Raw genomic sequence first — 15,140 nt, 5'->3', positions numbered from 1 at the left:
ATGATTGCTAAATACTATGAAATGCCTGCTATATGTTCTGTAAATTTCGGTGATGCTCCGTAACCCTGTTCCGGCGACAGATATGGGTTAGGGGTGTTACACTTTGTTTATTGATTTTATGCATTACATGTTACATCATACGAATTCCACTCTTAGAGAACGTTTTCTTGTTATTTCTTGGAGTATATGATTCTATTAGAACCTATTTTGTTGGAAGAAAGTGGTGACTCAACCTTCCCAAATTGTTTATTTTGTAGATAAGTTTTTTCAGGATTAGCGAGAGGCGAATATGGTTTTCCAATGTGTAGAAAGTGCATCCTTTGGGTAGCCTCCTCATCTATTGTATTAGATGAGATCTCCATCTAGCTATTTTAAATGTAATATGGACACTTTTATCTCATCGGAATGGAACGTAATTGTCTTGGTAGCTATTGTTCGCAGAGACCAGAGTCAGTTTATTAAAGGGCAAGCTATTATGCTGAATGCTACATTGGAACCAATTATTGTTGAAACTACGATCATTCAAGAGGCCCTCTCGTAGATTAAGTCTCTCTCTTTTTTGACAATGTAATGGTTGAGTTTAATTGCAAAGTAGCCATTGATGCTTTGTGTTCTCGTTGTCATTAGTGTCATAATTTAGTCTTTTATTTCGAGACTTTAGTTTTGAAAGTATTTACAAGCTTTATCCTTTCATTGGACGTGTTGTAATGCAGATAAGGCCACTCACTATTGTATGCTTATAATGTTATTTGGAACTCTCCTCCTTTTTTACTTAATTGTTTTCAATACGATTTTATATCTCTTTTTAATGTTTTTCGAGGGATTTAGGTCCAGGTGTAGGGAGGAGGCGTATTGGCTTGGATTTAAATTTCCCTCATTTATTGTGTCTTGGTTACTCTTTTTGTTTTGTTAATATTGTTTACCATAAAAAAATACAAACATTACATGAATAGTCAAATTATTAAAGAATTTTAAGATATTATTGATAATTGAGTTTGACAGATGACAAGATACAATAAAGGCTGGCATGTTTATTACGTTCACCATCACAACCAACTTTTGTTGCTATAATTGATCAAAAAATAAAAGAACTATAGTTGCTATATCAACAATAACAACAAAGCAATATTTGTTCTTTTTTCCTATGTTGTAATGAGTGGTTGAGTTATTTGCTAGCTTAATGACCACCAAATTTAAGTAGATATCATCGAAGAAGGTCGGCAACATACTAGCTTTTCATGAATTTGTTTGGTTTTTCCCACTTAAGAGGAAACCATCAACAAAATGAGACCATAGCTCTCAAATTCATCCTTCTACCTTTTTTGGAAGTTGAGAAATTTTACAGAGAAAGCAAAGACACCGAAAAATAGGATGCAAAAGCCGATTAGTACGGCCACCGCGGGTCCTGTTACATCGGGATCAATGCCGAAGACTGTTGATACATACTCTTTCACGGTGCCTTTAAATGTCGGTTCAACAATCATGGTTTCGACATCGCCAAGCTGAGAGCTGATAATACCCTTTAAAGTCCATGCAACAGGACAAATGTAGTAGAACCAGATCCACCATCCTGGAATTCTCTGCAGTCCAAATCAAAATGGTTCATTCCATGATTGGGAACCACACTTCCTAAATACCAACTCTTTATCAATAATTTACATAAATCAATTGATCTCTTATATGTCTATTTTTGGGAAATGGAGAAAGAGAAAAAGTTAAAAAAAAGAAAACAGCAGGGATTATTTAACCATAGACCCAAATCAAAGGTTTGAATAGTGGTTTCCTTAACGTTTCCCTAGATACAAGTACTTTTATAGAACAAATTAGCAACTTGTACCCAAAATACCTAGAAATGAGTAAGTTAGAAATATGAGATCAACAGTAGAATATGCAGAGAGCTTTGTTTTACTTACTGGCTTTGGGATAAGAAAACCAGAGAGGAGATTCCAGAAAGAGTAAAAGGCAGAAGAGACGACAGCTGCCATATGTTGAGAAGGTGTGAGACCAACGGCCATCAAACCATAAAAGGTGAAATAGGTGAAGGTAAGGAACATGATGACAAGATAAAGGAAAAATTTACCTGCAATAAGAGAGAGATTCTTATAAGCAAAGTTGCATTTATTGTAGACAATTGGGTTACATATATTTCTAGTAATTAGTACCGACTACAATCAGATACTGGGTTCATGAAATACATATATTTTAATCAAAAGAAAGTCATGTTTGTTTCTTATTACATATGAAAGACAGTCACATTCATTCTCTAGCAGGCTAGAGTCCCCTGGGAGTTGGTTCATTTGAGGGTAGGTAAATTGAAACAAAAACAAATAAAAGACGACTTAATTTAAAGAAATAGCAGGGCAACCATCACTCTATTACATAAAATGGCGTTGTTAAAGTGAAATAAGGAATCTTACTAGCTGTCCTTTCAAAATTAATCATGAAATATGTGATGACCCCAAACAAAATTGTTTGAGCAACAATGTATGGAAGCTCCACAAGGCCCTATTCCAAAAACAATCGAAGCGTGTGTTAGTACTTAATTTTTTAGGACAAAATAAACTGCATGCTAAAACTAATTACCTGGGCTGCAGCATAAGAAGTTGGAGCGTACAATCCTGCTGCTTTCTCTCTATAGAACACTGTTCTCTCAATAGATACAATTGGTTGTACTGAGGAAGCATTATTGATCCCAAGAAATAAGCATGCGGAATAAAGGGCACCCATAACCATAAACAAACCTTTAGTTGTATCCCTGTATAAACAATATGCACACCAAATGATTTAGTAGGTTTGTAGAACAATGGCAGAAAATGACATCATAAACATGCATGATGAAAATTAGAGGTCAAATGAACAATGATTTTGTTTAAGCCATTTTCGAGTATTTGGACTTCAGCACAAAACATAAAGTAACCAACATTACTTGCCTTTTGTTACCAACATCCCAATAAACGGAGCCTAATAGTAATGCGCACACCGTCGTGAAAACCAGTCTCACCAAGTTGTAACGAGGACTTCTCCAATACACAAGGTTTTGCTTCTTGAGGCAAATTAGGAACTGAGACAGTTGGTCTTGTGAATATACGGAAGGAAATTTTAATGGTTGTGAACCAGGAGGAGGAACACTCAAACGCGTAATGGAACCTTCCACTTCCCTGTAACGTGGATATCAAAATGTCTACTTATGCAGCTTGAGAGCAAGTTAAACCGATTAGTAACATGACAACACAATAATTACCTATACTCTGCAGAATTTGTGTATATATCTGCGAAATCTCTACCAATTCTCTGCTCTGCTACAGGGTTAGTAATCTCAAGCATCCACGTTGCTGGGTTGTATCCATCAGGAATAGAGGGAATGCCATCAATTCTCTATTAGAGTAAAGAAATATGAAGATATAAATAATCTCCATTCTGATAATTATTTTAATTTGTGAATATGTTGAAATCTCGTAAATACCTAAAGAAGTCTAAAGGAATGTGAATGCATATAGTTTCCTTAGTGCATTGTAGTTATAGTTTGCTTGATCTTAAACTTGCATGCTAACTACACTTTGAATGCTCCAGATAGTCTGAAACCATACATAAAATGCCAACAATAGAGCTTGGCATTTGTGCCTAAATTGCATACTAATTACTCAAAAGTATTCTAGCCCATGACTTACAAATACGGACACGCAATACAAGTATGACATGATACGGACATGGCGATACATCTTTAAAAATTTGAGAGAAAATGAGTATTTTCAAATTGAAATGGTAGGAGAGAAAATAAGTGAGGGATGTATATTAATTAAAAATGATTCATTTTTCAAAAATTTCATTTTATTTTCCTTTCATTTTTCTGCTCTACCAACTAATGAATAGGTCTAATTTTTCAATATTTCTTACCAAACATGATTATGGAAAGAGAAATAGTATTTTCTATAATTCTATTTTTCTACTTTTTCAATTTATTATCTTCTAATTTTCTTTTCACTCCTTCGAATAAAGTCTTAAAAGGGTAAGATTAGAAAATCCCTTTTTTTTCATTTTCATTTTCTTTTATTTTCATCATTTCATTTTTTTCCTATCATTCTAATTTTCTAATTTTTCAAACCTACCAAAAAAAAAGCTTTAAATGGTAAAATTAAGAAGTTTTTGTTTTCCTTTTTCTTTCCTCTCTTTTCATCTATTTTCTTCGACCTAAAAATACTGTTGTTGTCATTGTCGACCACCATTAACGGTGTCAGAATAAATTTAAAAAATACCCTCATCAGATCCCTATCAACCAATAAAAGTAGATTTTAGGAAATCTTAATAATAAAGCGTAGACCAGGGTGTCAAACAAAAAATTTCTACCACTATTTTGATGCTTTCAGCCACTTTCAACCACCAAAATCCCATGTACACACGTCTGTTGACCGTATCAGACCATGTTCAATTTTTTTTTTCTGGTGTGTCCTGACATGTTCGGTACGTATTCTAGCATGTCTGTGTCAGACACTAATACGAAATCGGTATGAGGGGATCTCCGGTGCGTACGTGCTTCATAGTTTCTAGATAGTATGGATTCTGGAACGAAGCCGAATAAAAATTTCAAATTTATCTTAAAGCAATGCACCTCGTGACATATCTATAGCATTTCGCTAAAGACTGACCTTCAATGTATTCTTGTAAATATGAAAAGTGAGTAATAAGTGTATCATTCTTAGTTATGTTTTTCTCTTCAGCACAATGATAGTAATAGTGAGAGTGTAAGTCACCTGGAAATAGTCTATCAAAATCTGCGAGCGCACTCCAAGTTTCCCTCCATATATAACCCGACCTCCTCGTTTCAAAAGCAGCAGCTAGATATGAAAATTTATAGGCAAACTTAGATGAAAAGCAAAGTATTATTTAAGCTTCTTAACCTAGCTATCGCAATGGCATTTAAAACATTATACTCAGATAAACCTCGTCGAATGCTTCAAAAATGTCAATACTGGGTTGATGAATAGTGCACACCACAGTTCTTCCAGTGTCAACAGTATTACGAACAGTTCTCATCACAATTGCTGCAGCCCGTGCATCAAGTCCAGATGTAGGCTCATCCATGAATATAATGGAAGGATTTGCAACAAGCTCCACCGCAATAGTTAAACGTTTTCTTTGCTCTGTTGATAAGCCACTGCTACCTGGTAAACCAACTATAGCGTTCCTTAGTGTATCAAGCTCTACCAAACGCATCACTTCTTCAACAAACTCCTACAGGTAAGTGTGCAAAAAAGAATATGAGAAATGTAGTGAAGTGAAACTAGACTAAGTACAAAACAAATATAAATTGCTGAAAGGATTATGCAGCTCACAATTTTCTGGTCTTTGCTGATTTCTTTGGGAAGACGAAGACTGGAGGAAAACCAGAGAGACTCCTCAACCGTGACTTGAGGAGAATGTATATCATTTTGCTCAACATATCCTGAAATTCTGGCAAATGTTTCCTGGACCTTTGGGTACCCTGATATCTTAATATCCCCTTCAATGTATCCACCGGTTTTCCTCCCGGAAAGCACGTCCATCAATGTAGTCTTTCCCGCTCCGCTGGACCCGACTAAGGCCGTAAGAACACCTGGAGTGAATACTCCACTAACATTTGAGAGGAGCTGCAATCTCGTTTCAGGTATGCCTTGTGCACTCATTTCCTGAGATATTGGATAAAAGGAAAACAGGGAAATTGAAAAGTGAGGCTTCACATCAGTAAAATATATACATAACTGCAAAAAAAAAAAAAATACACTAAAGAATCATACCACTGGCATATCCACAAAGTAATTGACATTATGAAAAGTCATTGCTAATGGTTCAAATGGAAGAATCATTCCCTTCTTACTGCTGCCCTGAGCAGATGAAGAATCTGATGTCAACTTTTCGCTTTCAACTGCAGAGAGATTTTGAAATTTGTGAAGGAATTACCACAATCCTTTAAAACAGGCATACGAGCCGTATATATGAAAATTAAGTTGATGCTGCATATATCAAATATGACTAACCATCCTTCCTAACAGAATTTTCTTCTGTCTCTTCAGGTACAATTGCCTTGCCTTTACTTAAAGCTGTCGTGAATAGAAAAACTATATAAGAGAATCTTTGGATACATAATGAAGTTTAGAGAAAGGAAGTTGTGAATGATTTTAATAATTTAAAGGATAACCCACGATTCAGGTAGGCTAGGGCCAGTGTCACGATGATGTTGAAAATCACAGCATAACCTATTAACACACCAACTCCAAGCCAATACCAATATTTAGCAGAAGGTAAACCATGTTGATGAAGCACATTGTATCCGATTGTATTGTTTCCAATAGCAGATATCTGAAACATGTCTCAACAATTACACGTCTAGCATATTAATCATTACTAATAAACAGAAATTTGAAGAAAGCATGTTGATTAATGCACCTTTTTCCACCTTGTAGCTGTGAATTCATTAATGGAAACTGCTCTTTGCGCATACTGTAATGGTGACAGCCATGAAGCCCAAACCCACCATGGCTTAATTTGGTCTAAAAGAAAAAGAGTAAATCAATCAACAATATATATATATTTCTTTTTGAAGAATCAGCAACAAAAATATTTTATCTTTAATTCCTAAATAAAATATATTAGACAACATACCTTTAGGTATAACAAATCCACCCAACAAAAATACAAGTAAAAGTGAAGCTGACCCAAAGGTATTTGCAACGACCAAATCTCGAGCAAGGGAAGCCAACATTCGAAATAGACTAACTGCCATTTGGTGTAATACAAATTGGGCGAACGTGAAGCGGAAAAATCTGAATCCAAAAACTAGAAATAATGAGAAGAAATTTCTGATAGCAAAAAACATCATGGGAGAGAGTGAAATAGGAGATACCTCCCAGCAGAAGGGGCAAAACCAACAGTGTAGTATAAAACACAAGACCATACTACAGCTTCAATAGCAGAGTAAGGTACACGAATACTCCAACTGACGACGGACCATATCCATGCAGGATGAAATAGATTATCTCGTTGTTTGTAAAATACTGGAAGCCGAAATATGAGAAGGGATAGCTCAGAAAATCCATTAAACATCATATGGACCACCCCGAAGAAAAGGCATGAGAGGTAGAGGTTGCCATTAATCTCATCTACCGGATGCAGTTTTGTTCTTAAAAAAATTGTGCTCGTGACAAAAGCCACAAATGCAACCTTAAACACGTAATGCATAAATTCAAAAGTGAAATACATGAGAAAAACTTCAAAACAAAAATTAATGACAAAAAAAAATCATAATATTTAGTCATGTATAATACACAGAAGTTTTTTACTGAAAAATGAAAAAGCATAATACACAAAAGTTCTCACTTCATATATCATCAAACCATAGATGGTTAAGAATGTCAGTGTCAAATTATGATGTAAAGGTGATGGGTAAACATAACAAGCGTAGAAGTGGCAACCCAAAGCATACCTGGAATGTCCTGAAAATGTAAAGGAAACTCTGCCTTGTCATCAGTAGTTTTTCTCGCGCAAAGCAAGAATTCAAAAGCTCCCATCTTGATGCAGCATATTTTGTTCTGGCCAAAGCTGAAGGATGGCTTTGAGATTTATCATACGGTGCACTAAGTGTTGACTCCAGAGACTTCCCAAATCTGGAATTTTTAAATGCAATGGCCATTTCCGAAACGGGAATGAACACGTATGGCTTCGACGGATCAGCCCAATATTGAGCTTGATCTTTCTTAGAGGTCACCTGACGACAATGACGACGACAACAACAACTAGCTAGGTAAGTACCTAAAGAAGATCCAACCATATATGTACCAGTAAGGAAATGAATACCTCTTGAAGAAAATCTGCAACACCCTTTCGCGGTGGCAGTTTGAATCCTAATGACTCAAAGAATTCCAAAACTTTTCCTCGAGGGCCCTGATACACCATATATCCCTCGGATAACAACAGTACATCATCAAATAGCTCATATGTCTCCGGTGCAGGCTGTAGCAGACCCATAAGTACAGTTGCTTCCATTAAATGAACAAAATTTCGCATACATTTTACTATTTGGAACGTTGTAGAGCTATCAAGTCCAGTGGATATTTCATCCATAAAAAGAGTTTTTCTCGGCCCAACAATCATCTCTCCTGCACGGGGACAGTGCAGACAATTATAATTTGATGCAAAGTAACAAAATAGTAATGCATCATCCAAACCATTATAGATGAAGTGGTTAAATGCAGTTGTCCTAGATTTGATCTTTGTACAACCTTTCATCATATCCTTTATTAAAAAAAAGCAAATGATAATCCTTAGTAACGTCTTCCATAAAAAAAATCGAATGATAATTTAAGTAATGTCTTCCATGAATTAATTAAAATTGTATCATAAGAGTTTAAACTAAACAAAAATAGAATCTTATTTGACAGAATTCAGTGATGACGAAATTGTATCAAGAGAGATACCTGTAGTAACTCTTTTCCTTTGGCCACCGGAGACACCCCTAAGCATATCATTTCCAACGAAAGTGTCTGAACATATGTCAAGACCAAGCACTTTTAAGACATAATCTGTTGAAATGCTATGTTTTTTACCCCCAATGGATGATGCCTGTGCAAAATCAAAGTAAAAGCAATAATGCAGTAAATAAATAAAGAACGTAAACAAAGACACCGATCTCTCATAATATATGTTGAGAGGTCGATTGGTTTCAGACGGTAACACTTCAAAATTTTTTTCAAAAAAGGTTGGACTATTGATCAAGGAGTAACAAACATGCCCTTAAATACCATATAAGGACATGGATTCAGACCCCTATCAAGTGTGAGATGCTCACATCCCTTTACTAGATAGTTGTGTGCCATGCATGACTCAATCTAATGAGACACTATCGCTTCGTGAATCCTATCGTCAATTTCGGTATTAGAGAAACCTAAAATAACAACGGATTTATTGAGGGGTCTGTGAGCCATGGGGGAATGACACTTGAAGAAAGGAGTCAACCTCCCTCTACAATATATATTGAGCATATTTTAAAGCTAACCTTCATGAAAGCATCAATTTCTGGGACTGGGCGTATATTCTTTTCCTTTTCTAGTTTGGTTAAATCTTTCATATACCCTATAAGTATAAATTAAGTAGAAGAGAAAAGTGGTGAGATAAAAACATAAATATCCTCAATACAAAAATATAAGTAAATCAATATCTTTCTAAACTAACATGATGTAAATCTTTAGACGGCCTGATTGACTTCATATTATCCAGCTAAATTATATACGCTGAGGTCAATTTCGTCATAATCGACTTAAAAGAGAGTCGTGTATTTGCAGACCGCAATGCTGAAGAGGTAGGAATTGGGAAATTCTAAGTTTAATCAAAATTTTTAAAAATTTGAGAATATCTACTCATTTTAATGATTTAAAAAAAATTAGAAGCTTTAGATTTTACAAATATTTTAGGGTTTAATTAAAATTTTTTAAAATTTTAGAAAACTTAATGAGATTCATAAAAATAAATTTAAAGGTATAATTAAAATTTTTAAAAATTTAAAATAAAATTTTAATTTCCCAAAAATTTTGGGACTGAGGTCCTCCTTTAATGGAGTCAATGAAAGTAATTTTGATTGGTTTAAGGGTGGTCAAAATTTTTTATAAAAAAGAAATTAAGTACATGTTTTGTTTTTTTTTTTTACTCAATTAGGTTCTTAAATTATTAAAATGCATAAAAAAAAAGTCATTTGAACTTTAATAGTTGACCGTTAAAATTTATTGTCCCTTATTTTTTTCAATTAAAGCCACCACGTGTTATCAAAAGAAGTATTTTATAATTTTTCTATAACTTTTATTGGTTTTTATTTTTATCATTTGTCACTACATGTCACGCTGTGTTGCGACACGTGATGGCTTTAACTGAAAAAAAGTAGGGATCGTTAACTTTAACGGCTAAGGTTAAAGTTAATGGTTAAAGGGTCTTTTTGATGCATTTTATGATTTTTTATGATTTTTATAAAATTTTACAATTATATATTTTACGATTTTTATAAATTTTTTTCTATTTTAATAAATTTTTAAAATTTTTATTAAAAGTTATAATTTTTATAATTTTATTGATTTTTATATTTTTTTAATAAATTTTTGTCATGATTATGACACGTGGTAGCTTTAACTGAAAAAAATTAGAAACAATTAACTTTAATGGTCAACTATTAAAATTAACGATAAAAGAGTTTTTTTTAATAGATTTTAATAATTTAAGTATTCAATTGCGTGGAAAAAAATAAGACACATTAAAAAAAACTTTGACAATTTTTTATATCATTAAACAATATTGATTGAGTGAGTGCACGTTGGGTACCCAATATAAATAGAATGTTTGGGGGTTATTCTGTCAAGATTTACTTAGGCACTGTTCAATTTTACCATCTTAACTAATGTACTAAACTTCATGATACCGATTGCCTGTTACCAAATTAATATATCATAGTATTTGAATTAATTTTGTACAAAAATATTTTTTAGACTGCTTTTAACCAAAACCTAAAGTTGAAAGTGTGAGTTAAAGTGAAATTTAAGTAAGTGACTAATATTTGGTGATATTGGAAGTAAACAAACCTGCCATGCCCTCACTTGCACCTTGACACCTAGCAGCGAAATCAAATGTTTCTCTAACAGTTAGCTCTGGTATGTGACTATCTGTTTGGCCAATGTATGCTGAAGTCCTTCTAACATAGAACTCGTCAAGTTTTGTGCCGTTGTATGTAATATCACCACTCACCTGCACAGCGTAAAATACAACTTTTTTTTTTTGTATTGACTAGAGCTTAAGAGTTAAGAGCTACTTCACGTTCCAACAGCCTTTGATTTATAATTTCATACATAAAAAAGGTTGGGTACACAGTCAAGCAGACCCAAATCGATACATGCAATTGCTTTGACCAGTGGCATTATACTTACGTCCTTTCACCAGGCGGTGTTCACGAATCACATGGGGAGAAAAGCAACTTGAAAGGTGACACGAAGTGATTAGTGAAAACGACGGGAACAGGTATGCAAATGAGTTACATCGTGTGATTTCCCCAAAAGTTGATGGAAAGCAAGCATGACTTACATTCAAGGATTTGCGATCAAGTTTCCCAGCAAGAGCTAAAAGCAAGGTGGATTTGCCCGATCCTGGTGGTCCTAAAAGCAACGTCATCCTAAAACAAGCAGCAAAGTAATGGGAAAACAAGATCATTTAAATTTGCGCCCTCATGTGAACCATAAATATTTACATTACCTTCCTGGTTTAATGATACCACTGATATCTTTCAAGATATGTAACTGGAATTTATTAGGACGTAAAACCCTCAAACCTATTAAGACGTACTATCAAACAACATAATTGTGGTTATTAATAGAATATAAAAGAATACCAGAAATGAATCACAGATTTCACTTACAAAAATATGAAAGAAAAGAAAGATACGTAAAAGTTACCGAACCTCAAAGAAGTTACGAGCAACGTTGATTAAAGTAGGTAAAGCTCTTGACCCAATTTCTGCATTGGCATTGATGTTTAAGTTCTGGAACCTTACTTCAACCTTTGGCACCTCCATTCCAACTCTGCAAAATTTTATACTCATTTACATCTAATTACGTATATCCAAATTTAATGCCCATCAACTCTACCTTGTTTTCTATTCAAGAACAAGTTTTCTTTTATTCTGCACCCCAGGCCAAAAATTACAACTCGTGATTTGTGAAGAAAAAGAAGTGAATACATCTTACTTAATAACAACAAATTAATTAAAACCACAACGAAAACGAATTACCTATCAAGGCGATCTTTAATAGCAGAGAGAAGCTTATAATTATCTTGATCATCACTAGCCAATGCTTTCTTTACAACTAGTTCCCTTCTAGCTCGATCTAGCCTAGTCACATCAATCGTCTCCGTACTTCCAGTTTCTCCGCCTCCTTCTACTCCTCCGCCTCCTACACTATGTTCAATCTCCGATGGAGTCCTTCTCAAAATCGCGAAGCGTCCTCTTTTCACCGAAGGCAACCGAGCGATCGCTTCCCATATAAGATCTTCCTCATCTTGCTCAACCACCTCTGCGTTCGACGGTCTATGAAATGACTCCTCATTGCCCGCCTCTACGTCGAGCTCAAAAGCATTCGATTGCATCCTACTTAATCTCTAATTTATTTTTATTTTTATTTTTGTGAAAAAAATACAGAAAGTGGTGAAGTTTTTAAGCTTTTTTATAGACAAGAGTTAGTTGAGAGCTTTAAAAGGAAGAACACACCTAAGCTGACCCGGGAATTTTGAAGATGTCATGAAATACCGAAACTACCCTTTTCAGTCAACACAAAAGATCAATAGGGGTAAAAGTGAGATTTCTCATCTTATACAAGCTTGCAAGTTCGTTGCGACTTTTAAGCACTGTTTTCTTTGTTTATTTCTTTTGCCCTATTCTTACGATCACATAACATAATTAACCGCTGCAAATGACACCGTGTTTTTTTCTCTCTCTTCTTTTTCATGTTTTTGAAAGAGAAAAAATTCAAGACTTTCATCTACAATACATTAATATCACCATCCATAACTTTTAAATAAAATCTTAAAAATTCTATCACATATGTATACGTGTAAAAACAACATGTTTAAAACATATTTTTGTGTTTAAAATTAACATACAATAAAAAAATAAATAATGAAACCTAAAGTTTAAAATTAACAATAAGACATTTGTAATATGTATGAAATTAAAATAAAAATTAGTTTAAATTGTGATTAAAAGAAAATTTAAATAAATAAATCATTTTAAGAATATTAAATGCACTCTAATAGTTTATCATAGTATTATTAATTTACTAGTTTTATTAAAAATATAAAGAGACAAAAGTATTCTTATAAGAACATAATTTGTCTTCAAAGCTCGAATAGAGTTTCAACTACTCAACCTCCAGCATAAACCTTTAAAAAGCAAATTCATGACCACAAAGACATTCCTTCAAAAAAAAAAAAAGGATTACTACCTTTAGAAGCATTGAAAAAAAAATCCCCATCTCGATAATATTTGACTTTCTAGATTCGACTAGGAAGAGATTCCATATTAGCGACAAGATGCTAACATTGCTTGCCCAAACATTGCTAAATTAAAGGAGTTGAGATTTTGAAAACTCGTAACACCATGTTTTTTTAGGCACACAAAGCTTGTCACAAGAAACCCAATGAATACCTTTTATCATACTTGACCTCGAACACCTACAAAAAAGATTCTTCATTCTTTGGAGCTCATCACAAATACCTAACGGTATCATGAAGACACTCATGCAATAAAATAGTAAAGCGTGGGCCATCATTTTAATAACGATCACTTTACTAGGCTTGGATAGTAGCTTATTCTTCCAACTGAAAACCTATTTAGTAAGATGATCTCGAATGAAAGAAAAGGCTTGCTTGTAACATTCCTAATACCTGACCCGATTGTCAAGTCAAGATATTAGAATGCTACATTTGTTGCCGAAGCAACGACAATTAATTTTAGTCCATTTTATCACTTCGTTCAAGTTATTAGGATAATTATACATTTTACAACATGTTTCAAACTCGCGTCCTAGTTCTGTACAAGTTGACGACAACTCTTTTAATAGTCTAAGATTGATCAAGGACTAAATTGTCAAGTTTCTAAAATTTCAGACCGATGTCGCAATGTCGCCACACCACTCTCTGACTTGGTCTAGTTGTGACGTGGTATGTTCATTGTCGCGACGTGCACTGTTTTCATGAATTTTCCATACTTCATTTCTTAACACCCTAAACAATACTCATCTACCATATTTCAACTAATTTAGCCAATATTTCATTTCCATAAACCTATTTTCAACCTTTAGCACTACATAATTTAACACATAACTCAATCAAAGTTGATCAAACATCTCCTCTATAAATCTTACACACATACTTTGTTTAAACCTAAGTACATGCCATGATCTATTACGAAAATATCAAAACCATACCTTTTTTTCCAAACCTTGAGATGTGATGTGATGAGATGAAATTTTATCCTCACTCTAAAACACCATTCGAGCCTCTACCACCTACGCATTGAAAAATAACACATTAAGCTTATAAAAGCTTATTAAGTACATCAATAATTAAACTTACCAATACCTTAATTAAATTTAACATATCAGAACTTTAAATGTAGCATAATTAATTTAATTAATTAATAATTAAATGATCATTTTCATTTTCAATCTTACCATATTTCACTTACAGACTCTACTAATTTCACTTAAAACATTTCGTTTCACCCACAGAAGACTCAATAGAACATTTAGGCTATGCGAAACAATCACTTTCATTAATTGCACAGCAGTGCCATTAGTGCCACTTTCATTTGCACCGAAGTGCCACATTCATTTGCACTGATCATGTCGTAATCCAATTTCGGATGATCGTGCGACATACTTGCAACAGCACAAGTATTTCACCTTACATAATACAATGACATACCTGTAACGACCTGATAGTCACGAGAGTCAGAAAGTACATTTTCGGGACTCTATTTTTGTAAATCAAACCCGTAAATATTTTTAGTAAATATGAATGGGGTTCCTAATATGACATCTTGGGTAATATCTTTTACCATTAAAAAACATGTTTTATATTTTATACCTTTGTTGGATATTTCTGCATTGGGAATTTTGTAAGTAAAAGATTTGTAATTTGAAAACTTAATAAATATTGTAAATCTAGATATTTTATACCTTGGCATGTTTTATACCTTGGCATGTTAAGGACATAGTATCCCTGTGGGCAGCTTAATTAATTCGTAAATCTAGATAGTAGAACCCCTTGTAGGAAATAAGAAAACAAAGAATGTTTCCTTTCCTTAGAAGAACCAATTCTTCTGTAAGCTTTGTTTCTAATCAATCCCAAGAATCCGACCAAACCTCAAACAATACTATTAATGAACAAGAAGAACATTATGAAAATATTCCCCAAAGATTTGATGATTGGACTCTTCCAAGAGTTCCAACAAACCAAGTTTACAAGAAAATAACTTTTGAAAATTTAAATGCTTTTTGCGGTTATGTTTTAAAAACAAAAAAAGGAGTTTACCTATTCAAAAAGAATATGAAACAATCCAATTATTAGATAAAGTTGTC

The 15,140-nt window shown here is 33.7% G+C and overlaps 1 protein-coding gene across 4 annotated transcripts; it reads right to left on the bottom strand.

The window, feature by feature from the left end:
- Nucleotides 1-946: 946 nt before the first annotated feature.
- LOC107954190 (ABC transporter G family member 31) lies at nucleotides 947-12,203 on the bottom strand. Of its 4 annotated transcripts, XM_016889679.2 has the most exons (24): nucleotides 11,792-12,203; nucleotides 11,462-11,582; nucleotides 11,257-11,345; nucleotides 11,089-11,176; nucleotides 10,593-10,755; nucleotides 9,026-9,102; nucleotides 8,448-8,592; nucleotides 7,828-8,129; nucleotides 7,457-7,738; nucleotides 6,878-7,194; nucleotides 6,637-6,797; nucleotides 6,421-6,524; nucleotides 6,177-6,333; nucleotides 6,012-6,074; nucleotides 5,772-5,899; nucleotides 5,331-5,663; nucleotides 4,939-5,229; nucleotides 4,749-4,832; nucleotides 3,242-3,375; nucleotides 2,931-3,158; nucleotides 2,584-2,755; nucleotides 2,418-2,505; nucleotides 1,914-2,080; nucleotides 947-1,580 (listed from the first exon to the last, which is right to left on the bottom strand). In XM_016889679.2, the coding sequence occupies exons 1-24, from the start codon at nucleotides 12,145-12,147 to the stop codon at nucleotides 1,314-1,316; spliced, it is 4,317 nt and encodes a 1,438-aa protein (XP_016745168.2). In that variant the 5' UTR covers nucleotides 12,148-12,203; the 3' UTR covers nucleotides 947-1,313. The 4 variants fall into 4 exon arrangements, with proteins under 4 accessions (XP_016745168.2, XP_040953495.1, XP_040953496.1 ...); XM_041097561.1 differs by lacking the exon at nucleotides 11,792-12,203 and having other exon boundaries at nucleotides 11,257-11,332; nucleotides 11,462-11,545; XM_041097562.1 differs by lacking the exons at nucleotides 11,257-11,345; nucleotides 11,792-12,203 and having other exon boundaries at nucleotides 11,462-11,572.
- Nucleotides 12,204-15,140: the final 2,937 nt, after the last annotated feature.

This window comes from Gossypium hirsutum, chromosome D07, assembly GCF_007990345.1.
Source record: "Gossypium hirsutum isolate 1008001.06 chromosome D07, Gossypium_hirsutum_v2.1, whole genome shotgun sequence".
Lineage (NCBI taxonomy): Eukaryota > Viridiplantae > Streptophyta > Magnoliopsida > Malvales > Malvaceae > Gossypium > Gossypium hirsutum.
This window is presented reverse-complemented; position numbering and strand designations above follow the sequence as displayed.